At 41.0% G+C, this 14,784-nt stretch overlaps 1 protein-coding gene across 2 annotated transcripts; it reads left to right on the forward strand.

Moving 5' to 3' along the window:
• Positions 1 to 925: 925 nt before the first annotated feature.
• LOC110532646 (cyclin-T1) lies at positions 926 to 12,196 on the forward strand. Of its 2 annotated transcripts, none has more exons than XM_021616719.2 (9): positions 926 to 1,416; positions 4,306 to 4,387; positions 4,528 to 4,656; positions 6,117 to 6,177; positions 6,880 to 6,942; positions 7,135 to 7,180; positions 7,424 to 7,587; positions 7,745 to 7,815; positions 7,925 to 12,196. In XM_021616719.2, exons 1-9 carry the CDS (start codon positions 1,247 to 1,249, stop codon positions 9,206 to 9,208), a joined length of 2,070 nt encoding a protein of 689 aa, XP_021472394.1. In that variant the 5' UTR covers positions 926 to 1,246; the 3' UTR covers positions 9,209 to 12,196. The 2 variants fall into 2 exon arrangements, with proteins under 2 accessions (XP_021472394.1, XP_021472393.1); XM_021616718.2 differs by having other exon boundaries at positions 928 to 1,416; positions 7,126 to 7,180.
• Positions 12,197 to 14,784: the final 2,588 nt, after the last annotated feature.

Here is a 14,784-nt window from a genome sequence, read left to right on the forward strand (position 1 = left end):
CACTTTCACCCTAATGAGTTTCCTGAAGAAGAACAAAATCTGCATTACTGCGTTTACAGTATAAAAATGAAGCATTCCTTTTTGTAGGATTTCTCAAAACCCTAGCATTCAGACTAACGATATTGAGTGAATTGAAAACGAACTCCTGCATTAAAAAAGAAAGAACACAAATGAGATAACAAGTATTAATGTGAACAATAAAACAAACAGTGAACCTTGAGAGGATTACTCCACGGAAAACTACGCTCAGATGAGGTAGCTGTGGTCAACAGAATAACAAATCTATTAACTTCCTTTTCTTTGGCAAGTGTTCATCAGTTGTAGTTCGAACGGTACATGTATAATTGGCAGTACATTAACTGTACTCATGGTAGTACTCACAGTTCCAATTTGGTTAATGTCAACAGAGTAACCCAGTAATCATTCGTCCTTCGATAAACGCGTAAGGGCCCTTGAACCCCGCCTTCTTTCCCTCTTGTCGCGCCTTCTGTATAAACGGCTACAGTTTCTCTCTGGCAGCCTGATCCTGCGGTATCAGAGCTTCTTTGATGTCGAGTTTCTTCTCGTCCAGAAACTTGTTCCCCTTGGCCATTTTCCATATGATGTCCCTGTAATGGCGCATAGTTAAGCGCAATATGATATTGCGAGGGGGTCCATCAGATCTTCGTTTCCCAAATCGATGTACCACATCAATCACGTCTCTTAGCCTGTCGTTGATACATGGTGCCACTTTTCCCAGGATATTAATGACTACTTCTCTAATATCCTCTACCTCTTTTACACCTTGGATTTTCAGATTCCACCTGCGAGAGTACCTTTGAAGTTCATCTACATTCTCACACAGCCCCGGAGTTCTTCATAGGGGACATGATCGTCTGACGTTCACAGCTCCTCCTCAATTGGTAGGCTGAATTATCCACTACCGAAGGGTGATTATTCCGCGACTGTAAAAGCGACCAGACTACACCACACCTGCAATAATCCAAAACAGTCCCCAGACGAGGCGATATTCTGCATCCCTCGTCCAAACCAGGAATATGTTATAGATTAACTCACCCTTGTCTGCTGATTGTAGGCCCTTCGCATTTACTTTTCTGTCAGGCCATGGATACCAGAGAGGTTTCGTTTATTTGCCACAGATATTTAGAAATTATGTTTAGGGACACATGGCACATTTACGCCATCCACACCATTGACGTCAGTTCCTGTGACGTACCACGAGTCTAAAAAATTGTCCTTCTCAGTAATGGCGGCTTCGTTCCCTTCTCCTTCTGGAACAAACAACAAATGGTACTTCACCCGAGAACAGATCGAGAATAGCCCATCTCGTCGTGTGGGACTTGATCCAGACAAGGAATTATCCTACAGACAGCAAGCCGCGAACCTTCTACAGGACATGGGACAGCGACTCAATGTGTATCTTTTGTCGGGCCGGGGACGATTTGTGCCTGCTAACGGCTAGCTATAGAGATTGATGCCGGTTTGGCGGCATGGCTAGTTGCTATCTTATATGGATACTGTATTCATGTTAGCCTATTTATTCATCTGTGGTGTGTACAGACTGGCGCAGTTAATAGCTATTTGTAATAAGCAGCCCAGACTTGCTGCTGTGACTCGCGAGTGCTAGGGAATTGGGTTCTATTAGCACAACTAGATAGTTAGCCTAGACAGTTAGCTAACGTTTAGTGTAGGCCTCTGCGGCCTAGGCATAAGCTTCCTGTGGAGAACAAAAGCCGAGCAGGGGCCATTTGACAGTTATTTATTATAAACGGGGTTCAGGTGTATTAAACACGTTCTTATATTTTGATAAAAGCATTGGTTTTGTTGGCCATAGTGTTAGGGTGATATCAAAGATATGTGGCGCTGTTATGGGAGCTAAGCTGGCAGTCTTTATCTGCTATTACGAGTGGCTAGCTAGCTAGCGAGTAGGCTAAAAACATCCTGGGGCAAGCGAACGTTAACTGGCGTTTACGACATAATATAAATGGTATTGGTGAGAGGTCCAATGCTGCAATGTGATAAAAATTCCCCTGTGTATTAAAGCTAGTTAGTTTCTTATTTCTGAAACCATGTCATTGGCTTCTTCGTGGCCACTTATTAATTACTTCCTTAACTACAACAAACTCTGACCCAGAATGCCAAACTGGTCTCAGAGCATGTATTATTCTGTTACTAAAGCCAATAAGCATAATTTAGTATGATATGTTACAAATTAATACATACCATACGAAATGTATCATCCATTTTGTATATGTTACTAAATACAATCCTTAGCAAAACGTACAATATGTTACGAATTCTAGCTATGTGGCTTACATTAGCTAGGTTAGGTTTACGTTTAGGAGTTAGCTAACCCTTCCCATAGCCCTTTAACCTAACATAAAAAGTAGTTAAAGTTGCTAAATTGCTGACGTTGTCCGTGATGAGATTCGAACTCAACCTTTGGGTTGCTAGACATTTGCGTTTTACCTCACCCATAGCAAATGTAACATACTAAATGGATTGACTCGGATTTACATAAACTCTGAGACCAGGTTGAGAATGCTGTTATAGCCAGCTAGTATGTTGTTCTAGCTAGCCAGTTACAGTGCCTTGCGAAAGTATTCGGCCCCCTTGAACTTTGCGACCTTTTGCCACATTTCAGGCTTCAAACATAAAGATATAAAACTGTATTTTTTTGTGAAGAATCAACAACAAGTGGGACACAATCATGAAGTGGAACGACATTTATTGGATATTTCAAACTTTAACAAATCAAAAACTGAAAAATTGGGCGTGCAAAATTATTCAGCCCCCTTAAGTTAATACTTTGTAGCGCCACCTTTTGCTGCGATTACAGCTGTAAGTCGCTTGGGGTATGTCTCTATTAGTTTTGCACATCGAGAGACTGATATTTTTTCCCATTCCTCCTTGCAAAACAGCTCGAGCTCAGTGAGGTTGGATGGAGAGCATTTGTGAACAGCAGTTTTCAGTTCTTTCCACAGATTCTCGATTGGATTCAGGTCTGGACTTTGACTTGGCCATTCTAACACCTGGATATGTTTATTTTTGAACCATTCCATTGTAGATTTTGCTTTATGTTTTGGATCATTGTCTTGTGGAAGACAAATCTCCGTCCCAGTCTCAGGTCTTTTGCAGACTCCATCAGGTTTTCTTCCAGAATGGTCCTGTATTTGGCTCCATCCATCTTCCCATAAATTTTAACCATCTTCCCTGTCCCTGCTGAAGAAAAGCAGGCCCAAACCATGATGCTGCCACCACCATGTTTGACAGTGGGGATGGTGTGTTCAGCTGTGTTGCTTTTACGCCAAACATAACGTTTTGCATTGTTGCCAAAAAGTTCAATTTTGGTTTCATCTGACCAGAGCACCTTCTTCCACATGTTTGGTGTGTCTCCCAGGTGGCTTGTGGCAAACTTTAAACAACACTTTTTATGGATATCTTTAAGAAATGGCTTTATTCTTGCCACTCTTCCATAAAGGCCAGATTTGTGCAATATACAACTGATTGTTGTCCTATGGACAGAGTCTCCCACCTCAGCTGTAGATCTCTGCAGTTCATCCAGAGTGATCATGGGCCTCTTGGCTGCTTCCATTTCAATATTATCGCTTGCACAGTGCTCCTTGGGATGTTTAAAGCTTTTTGCATCCAAATCCGGCTTTAAACTTCTTCACAACAGTATCTCGGACCTGCCTGGTGTGTTCCTTGTTCTTCATGATGCTCTCTGCACTTTTAACGGACCTCTGAGACTATCACAGTGCAGGTGCATTTATACGGAGACTTGATTACACACAGGTGGATTGTATTTATCATCATTAGTCATTTAGGTCAACATTGGATCATTCAGAGATCCTCACTGAACTTCTGGAGAGAGTTTGCTGCACTGAAAGTAAAGCTGCTGAATAATTTTGCACGCCCAATTTTTCAGTTTTTGATTTGTTAAAAAAGTTTGAAATATCCAATAAATGTTGTTCCACTTCATGATTGTTTCCCACTTGTTGTTGATTCTTCACAAACAAATACAGTTTTATATCTTTATGTTTGAAACCTGAAATGTGGCAAAAGGTCGCAAAGTTCAAGGGGGCCGAATACTTTCGCAAGGCACTGTATGTCCTACTATGTACCACCAGTCAACATCAGGAGTAGTTACAGCAGATCACTTAGCTACACCCACAACTAGCTAGTTTAGTTGAAAATAAGTTGGTAGCTGCAGTTACATAACATTTCCGTAATTTCTCAAAATGTACTTTGAGTTAAATATCACTGAGATATCATATGTTACAATCCTTAACCCTTATGCATCAGGTCCCAGCTAACAATTAATACTGCTATTGTGTATATGCACCGATTCTACATGATCCAGTCCTTCACCAGGTTCCACAGAAATGTAAGTACTTTTGCACGCTGAGCCTCCCTTGCACAATTGTGTCTTGTAAAGTTAATTAAATCTTTTGTGAAATGCATAATGTGTAGCACTAACAAGACACCAGTTTTGAACTAAATGTACAATTTTTTTTTTACCCCTAGGTCATAGCTCCAGCGACACTGTTCCTGGCTGCAAAGGTTGAGGAACAGCCCCGCAAGTTGGAGCATGTTATCAAGGTGACCCATGCATGCCTCAACCCTCAGGACCCTTCACCAGACGTCCGCAGTGATGTAAGTGTCCATGGTCTGACCACTCCACTTCAAACTCACTATGACACTTGCAGTGTGATCCTCTGACCACAAACTGATTGAGTGTAGATCCAGTGTTCTATCTTTTTTGGTATTTTTAAAGACCCAAAGTAAGTACTTTTGTGTCAATATGCATGATGGTAGTTGCATCATAACTGTTTGACATGGATTTCTCCGCTTGCAGGCTGTTGGTGTTATATGAAACAATTTTTAAAAATTATTTAGATATTGCTTTATTTGATACAAGTTCTGGCAGGAAACGGAGCAATAACATTTAATGCAACTTGACTTTAAAGTTCTTGATAACATTTGAAGTGGTCTTGATATCTTTTGTGACAAAGACATAGCTCCAATGCATTCTCTTTCACAGGTTGTGAAAGAGGGTGTTGATATTCTCCACACACTCACCATCTTCCTTTCAGACGGGGAGATCTGTAAACAGTTCTGTCCATACCAGGGGTTGGAACCAAAATTATTTTGTTCTGAACTTCTTCTTTTTTTTGTCTCAGCAAAATAAAGTTCTGACTGGTTTGAACCCCACAAAAAGTGCTGGTTTATATAATACCTTTCTGTTCGTTTCTTAACCTGTGAAATCAATTTTTAAAACTTATCTCATTCAATTTCTTCACCAATCAGTGCAGATTGAGCGGGCAAATCTACTAATTATATGCATATTCTAGCTTCTGGGCCTGAGTAACAGGCAGTACTCTGGGCACGCTTTTCATCCAAACTTCCCAATGCTGCCCCCTATCCCAATCCATCAAGGTAACTAGGCCTATAGTATCCTTAACTAGCATTGAAAAAAATGTATCCATTCTTCTCTAGCGAATTATAAATCTATCTCCCTATCTTCTGAATAATGCTTCTAACGTCAGTACCGTAGCCTATGCTTCAGAGGGGGAGGGGCAGGTAACCGGCACAGGCAAAGATTTTTAGGTTGCAAACAGACACTGGAATAAGTTTGAGTGATCGAGTGAGGGCGTTGCATGGACGTTTTGTTGGGACTAGGAAAAAGGTGCCTGGAACATAAAATAGTGTTATTAACCGGTTCCCATGCTTTTAAAATAATGGTTTTGTTCCGGAACAGTGGATCATTTTCATTCCAGGTTCTGTTTCCGTTCCTTAAATGCCATTGTTTTCGGTTCTGTTCCCTTAACCGGATCCAACCCCTGATCCATACTCACTGCTTTGATCTGTAGAAATTTTAAAGCTATCCTGCGCTTTGGGGTTTTCCTTTTTCTCAATCTTACCTTTACCATCATGCTCCTTTAAGTGCTTAAATTGTTATTACAAAGTAAGAAATTGGGTGTTCTGAGGCAGTTGTACCTCCTTGAAGGTAAGACTGCGTAAAGGGAAAGCAAGAGGTGTGAGTGAGACATGAGGGGTGAGAGAATGCCTCCTAGTGAGTAATGCCTGTCTCCTGCCTGTCCTCTCAACCTCAGGCTTACCTGCAACAAGCCCAAGACCTGGTCATTCTTGAGAGCATTATACTCCAGACCCTGGGTAAGTTGGGATGGACAAATGAATGGGGTCTTTGATTTCATCCCAAAATAGAGAGATGTGATGCTTGCCTACTGATAATATTAACCTCTTTGTTCTTGTCTACAGCAGTCTTTGAGTAGCAGCCCATTCCATTGGAAGGTCACATCTAGTCTTCCATGCTCACTTTATCAGTACTGTCTTGCATTTTCGGTTCCCCGCTGTTTTCGTCATTAACTTTACAGCGCAGCACTTTCTTTTACCTTTTCCTCTTGACTTTAAGCCATTCTTTTGAGTCACGTAATTGTTGTGATGGAAGATATGTTGGTTGTAATCACATTAGAGATAATGAATTTAGTACAGTATTGATAGAATTTGGATGGCACAGTAAAATGCCCATTCACCACCTATAACCCTTGTCTCAATGACTGGCTTAAATGTTAATGCTAAACCTCTAATTCTCAACTCATTCATTTACATTTGTCTTATACAGGGCCTGTCATCTGAAGATCTAAAGCAGTGCATTCATTCACTATTTACTGTAGTTTCATAAGACTTTGGTTTTCAGGGAATTCTTTTAACGCACAGTGAGAAACTATTGAGCTGAAGCTATTTTGACTTAACACCCTCAGGTTCCCATAAATCAGGATAGAAGATTCTAGAGTGTTCTTAGAAATTCTGTTGCTCATGACACCTTTTGTCTCCACTCTACCCCCTTCATTACAGCTTTTGAAATCACCATTGACCACCCACATACTCATGTTGTCAAGTGCACCCAGCTGGTCAGAGGTAAGAATCAACAAACCCCCTTTCTTAGGCTACTGGTGAAGTTTGAGAACCCTAGTACTTTTACAAATAGCATAAATGGTTCTTACCTATTTAAATGTATTATGAGTGTTTTTATTGCATGTATTTAATGGCATTATTTTGAACGCAGCAGGTTTTAATTGTATTTTCTTGTTTCTCGTGTTGTTGTCCCAGCGAGTAAGGATTTGGCCCAGACCTCATACTTCATGGCTACCAACAGGTATGCTGTTCACTCTGTGTTCAACTTTGAGCTTTACATTTGTCAATTCAATACAAATGCAATGCAACATTGTCTAAACTGAAAAAGGAGATGTTCTTATGACCTGTATTAGAATGAAATCACCACCCATTGATGAGATGCACAGTCCTTTTTCATCGTATTCTGGAACTTTAATCGGTTTCTTCTTCTCCCCCCCCCCCCCCCCCTTTGGATTGTTGATCTGGGACCCAACCTGCTGTGTAGCCTACACCTGACCACATTCTGCCTGCAGTACAGCCCACCCATAGTGGCCTGTGTCTGCATCCACCTGGCTTGCAAGTGGTCCAACTGGGAGATCCCTGTCTCCACAGACGGCAAGCACTGGTGGGAGTATGTGGACAATACTGTCACCCTTGAGCTGCTGGATGGTATGTTTGAATTTAATTTTGTTGGATATGATGATGTAACATGATAAACAACTCATGGCTGTCAGCTGAGCCACTTGCTTTGAGATGTACTGCAGATGTTGGTTATATTGTAAGGAAGTGAATTGCAGAGCCCCTTGTAATACTTTGTTACCCACAGAACTCACTCACGACTTCCTACAGATCTTGGAGAAGACACCAAGCCGATTAAAACGCATTCGCAACTGGAAAGTAAGTTGTAGTTTGTAACATACTTGCACTGATTTTAAATTCTCATAGCTCCATTTCATTCAGGGTATTTCCTTATATTGTTCCTTAACGCGATGGTCTCTTGTCCCAGGCGGCAGGTCAGACAGTGAAGGGAGGGAAGTCTAAGGTGCCAGAGGACGGGGACCAGACAGATTGTATGATGAGCATGATCTCCATGTCGTCCTCTGAGACCACGCTGGCCAGCCTCTCCAACCCTTCCTCTTCATCCATGGCTCCCATACTACTGGAGCTCAAGTCGACCCTGGGCAGTGGCTCCGACCAGCCCAACCACGTCGAGCTGCACGCCCCAGCCAAGGTGTCACTGAGTGAGTACCGGGCCAAGCACGCTGATGTCCTGGCTGCTCAGAAGAGGAAGCTGGAGAACATGGAGGCCAGCGTGAAGAGGGAGTATGCCTCGGCAGCCCAAGCTCTGATAGGCCAACATCAGAGGAAGGAGAAGTACAACCGTGATCAGCTGCAGTCCAGCTCCCACCATTCCAGCTTAGCCTCCTCTGACCTCAGCAGCCCCTCGCCCATCATCCTCAAGATCCCCCTGGAAAAGGAGAGGGGCGAGCGCAGCTCCCTGAAGATGCGCCTCCCTCTGGGGACTGGGGGAGGAGGGGGGCACAGTGGAGGAGGGAACAGAGGAGCCGGAGGAGAACAGGACATCAAAGTGAGAATCCGGGTGCCTGAGAAAGTACGCAGTGCAGGCTCGGGAGAGGAGGGGGGCAAGAGTAGGGAGGGCAAGCATCGAGATCGCTCCCACCACCACCATCACCACCACCACCATCATTCATCGTCGTCTTTGAGCGGTGCTTCCGTCTCTTCGTCCTCGTCACATAAACACTCAGCCAGTGCTGCTGGAGCTGTAGGAGGAAGTGGTAGCAAAAAGACCCCCAGTGACTCATCTAGAATGAGCTCCTCCTCTGCTTCTCGAAAGAGGACACACTCCACTGAGTCCCAGGGATCCCACCCCTCCAAAGTCTCTAAGTCCTCCAGGAACTCAGCCTACCAACTACCTGCTCTGTTAGCTGCCTCCAGTGCACACTCCCTGGGGGCGCAAACTGCTGAGATCCTCCCATCCCTGGGTCTCCCCTCCCTCCACCAGGGAAACTTCTCTCACTCCAAGGGGGACAAGACTGACACTAACGGACACAATGCAGGCGGGGGGAGCCAGTCAAATGAGTACCAGGACACATTTGAGATGCTGAACTCTTTACTGAGTGCTCAGGGGGTCCAACCTGCTCAGCCTCCCATGTTTGACTACCGGTCTCAGTACGGGGAGTACAGATACAGTGGAGGGTCGAGGGGGGGCTCTCGACCGCCACCCCTGCCTGCTGAACCTCCACCCCCGCTACCCCCTTTACCCAAATGATCCCTGATGAAGGGGTGAATTACTGACAGTATCTGTAGACGCCTCCACATCCTTCCATAAGACATTTGCACTGTGACTTTGGGTCCCTTTATGTGTTTGAAGGAATCATGTTGTGGTTTTCAACTTGACAGCAAAGAAATGTACTTCCAATACATACTTATCAGTGATGCATGTACAGAAGTTTCTCCCTTGTTACATCATCATATCCAATACATCTGTGGGGCAATAACAGGTGTGAAAGAAAACAAAAGGAATTTATTTATAAAAAAATGTAAATACTATTTTTGATGTTATTCATTTTTGTATTGTGATATGAACTCAAATCCAATTTCATGGAATGACTGGACCTGATACTTTAAACATGGCTGTTTTAAGGAATTTTGAATGCACAGTAGAAGAAACAAACTTGTCTGCTTCACTTCTTAAATTGTGTATGTCTCGCTAACAATTAGTATTTTTCAGAATGTTTTTAAATGTACTATTTATTATTAGTGTTGAATGCAATTAGAACATTTTGCCAACTGCCTCCCCTGCGCTTTCTGCTGTGTCCTGTTGAACTGAATGATAGTTGAGGGCTCCTTACACAAGTCTATTTGAGAATGCATGTCTTCAAAGCCATCGTTTGAAATGTTTTTGTTTAAAAAGTAGTCACTGAATCAGATCTCCCCCCCCCTCCATTTTGTCTATTATAGTACATTTTTCCCCTCTGCATTATTTGCAACACTTTATATATTAATTATGTAAAATGACTTTAGTGGATAAAATATTTTCACATTTAGTTAAAAGTTGCAAAAAATACTTGAAATTTAAAAGGAACATTTCAGTTTTTCTACTTCATATTCATCTCTAGCACCACCCCTACATCAACATGTGAAAATTGTGCATTTTTTTTGTAGTAAAAAATAGAGTAATATAAGTGTTTCCAATGAGTATGCAATGCCAACTCGTATTTGGTTTAAATCCAATGGTGCATATTAGGAAAACTTATCTTCCTCTCTTTTAAATTTTAAATGTAATTTTTTTACTAAACATAAATGTGCCATTTTCACATGTTGATTTTGGGTAGATGCTGGACATGACAAATATGAAGTTGACTTTAAAAAATATTTTTTTTTATTTTCCTTGAGGCTTGTATTTTAGTTTCTAGATTTGAATGTGTTGCAGTCATTGTTTTAAATGGTTGTAAAATGTTAGTCATAATACTCAAATAATTACACTAACGTACAGAGTTTATACTACAGTACTTATCTACATATTCCTACACATTTTGATAATGGACTGATTTTTGTCTTAGTGCTTTGAACAGAATTCATAGTGTTGCTTCCACTACTGTTTTAACGATAACTGATGTCTTCACTCGTACATTTTGAATGCAACTGAAATTGTATTTTTGTGAGATTTTGATAAGGTGCATAATCATTTGTCTATATTATTTAGATAATTTGTTTTTCTGGTTTCATGCCACACCATATGGTTGCTTGTGGCAATCACACCATGTGGTTGCTTGTGGAGATCACACATGCTCAACTGAGGGACTTTTTTAGAGGTTTTAACATAACATCTCCGGTACCACTGTGTCAACCATCACTGTCTACATTTAATTTCAGTGAGAATGACCTGTTCAATTAAGATAATCTTTCCCTTCATGTTCCAGACTTGCTATTTGTCATGCTTATGAACAAACTGGTATAGTCTTTCTCCTTGAATCATGTTTAAAATTGTATGATAGTGGAAATGGGCTTGAACTTAGCTCTGACATGTTTCAGACCGTTTAACAGAACTCTCTTTGTCCAATAGATGGGTTAGCTGACAACGTCACAAAAACGATGCACATGTTTCAATGGGGCAGAAGTCTGTGTGTTGTGATTCTGGATGGCCAGATGGCTAGAACCAATACAAGAGACTGCTCATTTCAGTTAGTTTTCTTGTTCTTGATACCATGTCTTGTTTTTAGGTGTTTTGACTGATGTCACATCTTTGCTAATATGGCTAAACTTCACAAGCTAGCTAACCAACAACTGTAACAATGTATTTGAGAGACAAGTGCTCATTGTGCAAATGTATTTATGTTTTCAATAAACATTGGAGACTAAATATAGTTTACATGTCAACAATTTAAGCCAACACTGTCTGTTTTGCCCCATAGTTGTGCACACATCGCTTTTGCTTAGCAACCAACCAATCTATAAGCTGCCAATGGACAATTAATCAGCTGGAAATCATGTAACACAGCTGTGGCATACTTATTTGATGTGGTATTTTGCTATTGATTGGTTTTGTATATAATGGAAAGAGTTGACATTATGGGAGCTGTTTCCTAGTACTTTAACTGATGTATTAAGGGAACAGGTGTACGGTTCTACTGTTTCTACAGTCTGCTCAGTTTCTACAGTACTTGAGCCCAACCATTGATTCTTGTCACTCAGGTAAGCCTTTATGATGATATATGAAGAGGAACACATGGATATACTTTAAAATGCACTGAATCTCTATCCCAGCAAGATTGTAATCAGATGTTTTATTGTTAAAACTGAGGAAATTGTATTTTGTATTACCAAGAGCATTATGCTTCCATTCTGTGTTTTGTATTATAAGATAAGACACATTATCGTACTATATTTAGTTAAGGATCGACTGGGACTGATACATGGATAACTGTATGCAGTCTGTCTTGTGTGAATGCTTGTTGAACATGAATGACTACAAAATAACACTGATATGAAAATAGAAGGAAGACATGCAACCAAGTGCAAAGTCACTGCTACTCATCTACTTCATAATCTTTTCCAAAAGTTGTATCGGTTTGTACCTATTGTCACATCTTGTTAATGTTGTCGTGGTACCACAAACTCAGGTCTGGAATAGGAATGTTTGGGCTATCTTTTGTTTAAAATGTATCTAAAAGTCTGCATTGTTTTGTTGTGAACATGGTTATTTTAAAAAAATGTGTTTGATATAATCCCATGTCAATAAATGTTTGAAGAAAAACCCCTTTCTAAATGTTCTTGTGTATCTTATCATGCAACAAACTTGGTTTTACAGACATTACACTGAGGGGGGTGCAACTCAATATTAGGAATACGTTCCTAATGTTTAGTATATTTAGGCAATATGGTCCGAGGGGGTGTGGTGGGTTGTTCTTAGGCTAGATGCATTGAATATCTCCGCTTGCTCAGATGTGGGTTCTCTAACTTGACAGAGAGGTCTTTCAAACAATCGTGTATGTCACACCCACAAGTCTACACCAATCAAAACTCAAATGGGGCGGGTATCTTCTCAACTCAGGGTGTGCGGGGGAAAAAGGCGCAGTTGCTTTCGATAACTGGTTAGGTAAAACGACATGGTAAACTCCTCGTTGTATCAACCAAAATGCTTTTTAAAAGTACTTTTCTTGTCCATTACATATTTTGGTTACATCAGAGGGCAACTACATTGACAGCGAGTAAATAACTATTTTGCTACATCGAGGCTAACGAACGCTAAACAAACATGACTACTAAAAGCTAGCTGGCTAGAAAGATAACAAAAAAGCTACAGTTTGCTGAATTTTCGGCTAATAAAGAGGCGGGCCTGTTCCATGTTGCACGTGATTGGGTTTATGCAGGATCCTCATTAAGGTCCCGAACAGTCATTCTGATTCCCATGTAAAAATAGCACTTTGAGGTACAAACATAGCAGCCATTTTTTTTAATGTTACGGATAGAAATGCTCAATTTAAGTAAAAAAAAATCCTCATTGCTAACTACCTTAATTTATGGTTAGGCCTAAGGTTAGCAGTGTAGTTAAGGTTAGGTTTAGAATCACGTTTGAATAGAATTTGTAGAAATAGGAAGGGTTTATGACTGTGGCTTTGGTAACTAGCCATGACCCTGAGTGTGCGGGGAGCTTATATTCTTGTGCTTGCCTTGACTGACAGCTCTTTGAAACGCCAATGGCAAGAAACTTGGATGCAGTTAAATACATTTTCAAGAAAATCTGGTGATGCATAAAGCACCTCGAACCACATTTTAAATAGCATGTTATTATACATCTCCCATTTGGTATCTCGTGATGTGGTTCACAGCAGCAATGACATGACAACTCCCGCAGTATAGCTATATTAACCACGCCCCTCGGCAAACATGCCTTCTCTGATTGGTTACAAGGCGGTACTTATTTAAATTCAGTAAGGGAATATTACGTTACCGTTGATGTATTAAAATGAGTGTTAGGGTGAAACACCCTATCCTCTTAATAAACCCGCCTCCTGAATCCAAGAGTTTGACATGAGGAGGGGACCAGTAACTTTATGATTTTAACTTTTGTCAATGTACAGGGTTCGCACAAAGTGCTTGAGGTTCTTAAAGTACTTGGATTTGGCACTCTGAAATCCAAGTAATAGAATACCTTAAATCAGACATTTTCTCAAGTTGAATTAAAATGAGAGAATAGAAAATTATAAAATATGTTAATCCTAAAAATATTAGAAATGTATTGGTTTTACGAATACATTTCCAGGCAGAAGACAGTTTCATTTTCTCACGTGTTTTGCGCACTGGCTGCCAGGCAAGCTCGCTCATTCTACCCACACTGCCACATACACCGAACCCAAACCGGCTGTGCACATGCTCATCGTGCATACATTTATGCTGTCCCCTCACCCTGACTACACCGCTCGCGTCGCGTGCGCTGCAAAATAAATGTAGAAATCTATGTTATTCAATAGCCCTTATGCACATTCCATGATCGAACGTTCTAAACACACTTCCTATCCGTTTGGCAATTTCCGGTCAGTCTAGTTGTTATCGACGATATAACGTTACTACCACTATGTCGCAGTTTTTTACTAGGTGTCTTCAGGATTTGCCTCAAATTAATATTAATGATGTACATCGAATTGTTACATCAGCCTCCGAGACTCCAGCTAGCAAGAATGAAAAGGGGTTCAATATGTATTTAGGAAGTTACATAACTATGAAGGTGAGTACCAAGTCAGTGAGATAACGTTAGCTAGCTACAATCATTAGCTAGCTAATTGAACTATTAACTGTAGCTAGCTAGTTACTTCGTAAAATGACGTAAGTTTGGTTGGTTAAGTTCTGCTTGCTAGCTATATTTGCTAGCTTAAAATAATTGTTATTCATGTCTTCTACACAGTATCTAACTAAGATACATTGACAGGGGAGATCACCGTGAGGGCTGCCTGCCACAGGTCCATGAGGAAGAGTGAGAAGCTGCACAGCATGAGAGTAGGGAAAGGTTATAGATAGCAACACATCATGGTCAAAATGTGTTGGAGACGGTGTCAATGTTTAATCTTATCAGTAGATCGATTTTAATGATGGGTCCCAATCCCAATTTAGAATTGCCCATTTAACAGGTTAGTTGGTAAATCAAATGTATTTATATAGCCCTTCTTACATCAGCTGATATCTCAAAGTGCTGTACAGAAACCCAGCCTAAAACCCCAAACAGCAAGCAATGCAGGTGTAGAAGCACTGTGGCTAGGAAAAACTCCCTAGAAAGGCCAAAACCTAGGAAGAAACATAGAGAGGAACCAGGCTATGAGAGGTGGCCAGTCCTCTTCTGGCTGTGCC

This window comes from Oncorhynchus mykiss, chromosome 9 (genome assembly GCF_013265735.2).
Source record: "Oncorhynchus mykiss isolate Arlee chromosome 9, USDA_OmykA_1.1, whole genome shotgun sequence".
Taxonomy (NCBI): domain Eukaryota; kingdom Metazoa; phylum Chordata; class Actinopteri; order Salmoniformes; family Salmonidae; genus Oncorhynchus; species Oncorhynchus mykiss.

Excerpts from the sequence above, each read along its gene's own strand:
- LOC110532646 (XM_021616718.2), top strand. The coding sequence starts at position 1,247 with ATGGCGGCTTCGTTCCCTTCTCCTTCTGGAACAAACAACAAATGGTAC. Across the intron at positions 4,388-4,527 it reads TCACCAGGTTCCACAGAAAT|GTCATAGCTCCAGCGACACT; the intron begins GTAAGTACTTTT and ends TTTTACCCCTAG. Across the intron at positions 7,181-7,423 it reads TACTTCATGGCTACCAACAG|CCTACACCTGACCACATTCT; the intron begins GTATGCTGTTCA and ends CCTGCTGTGTAG.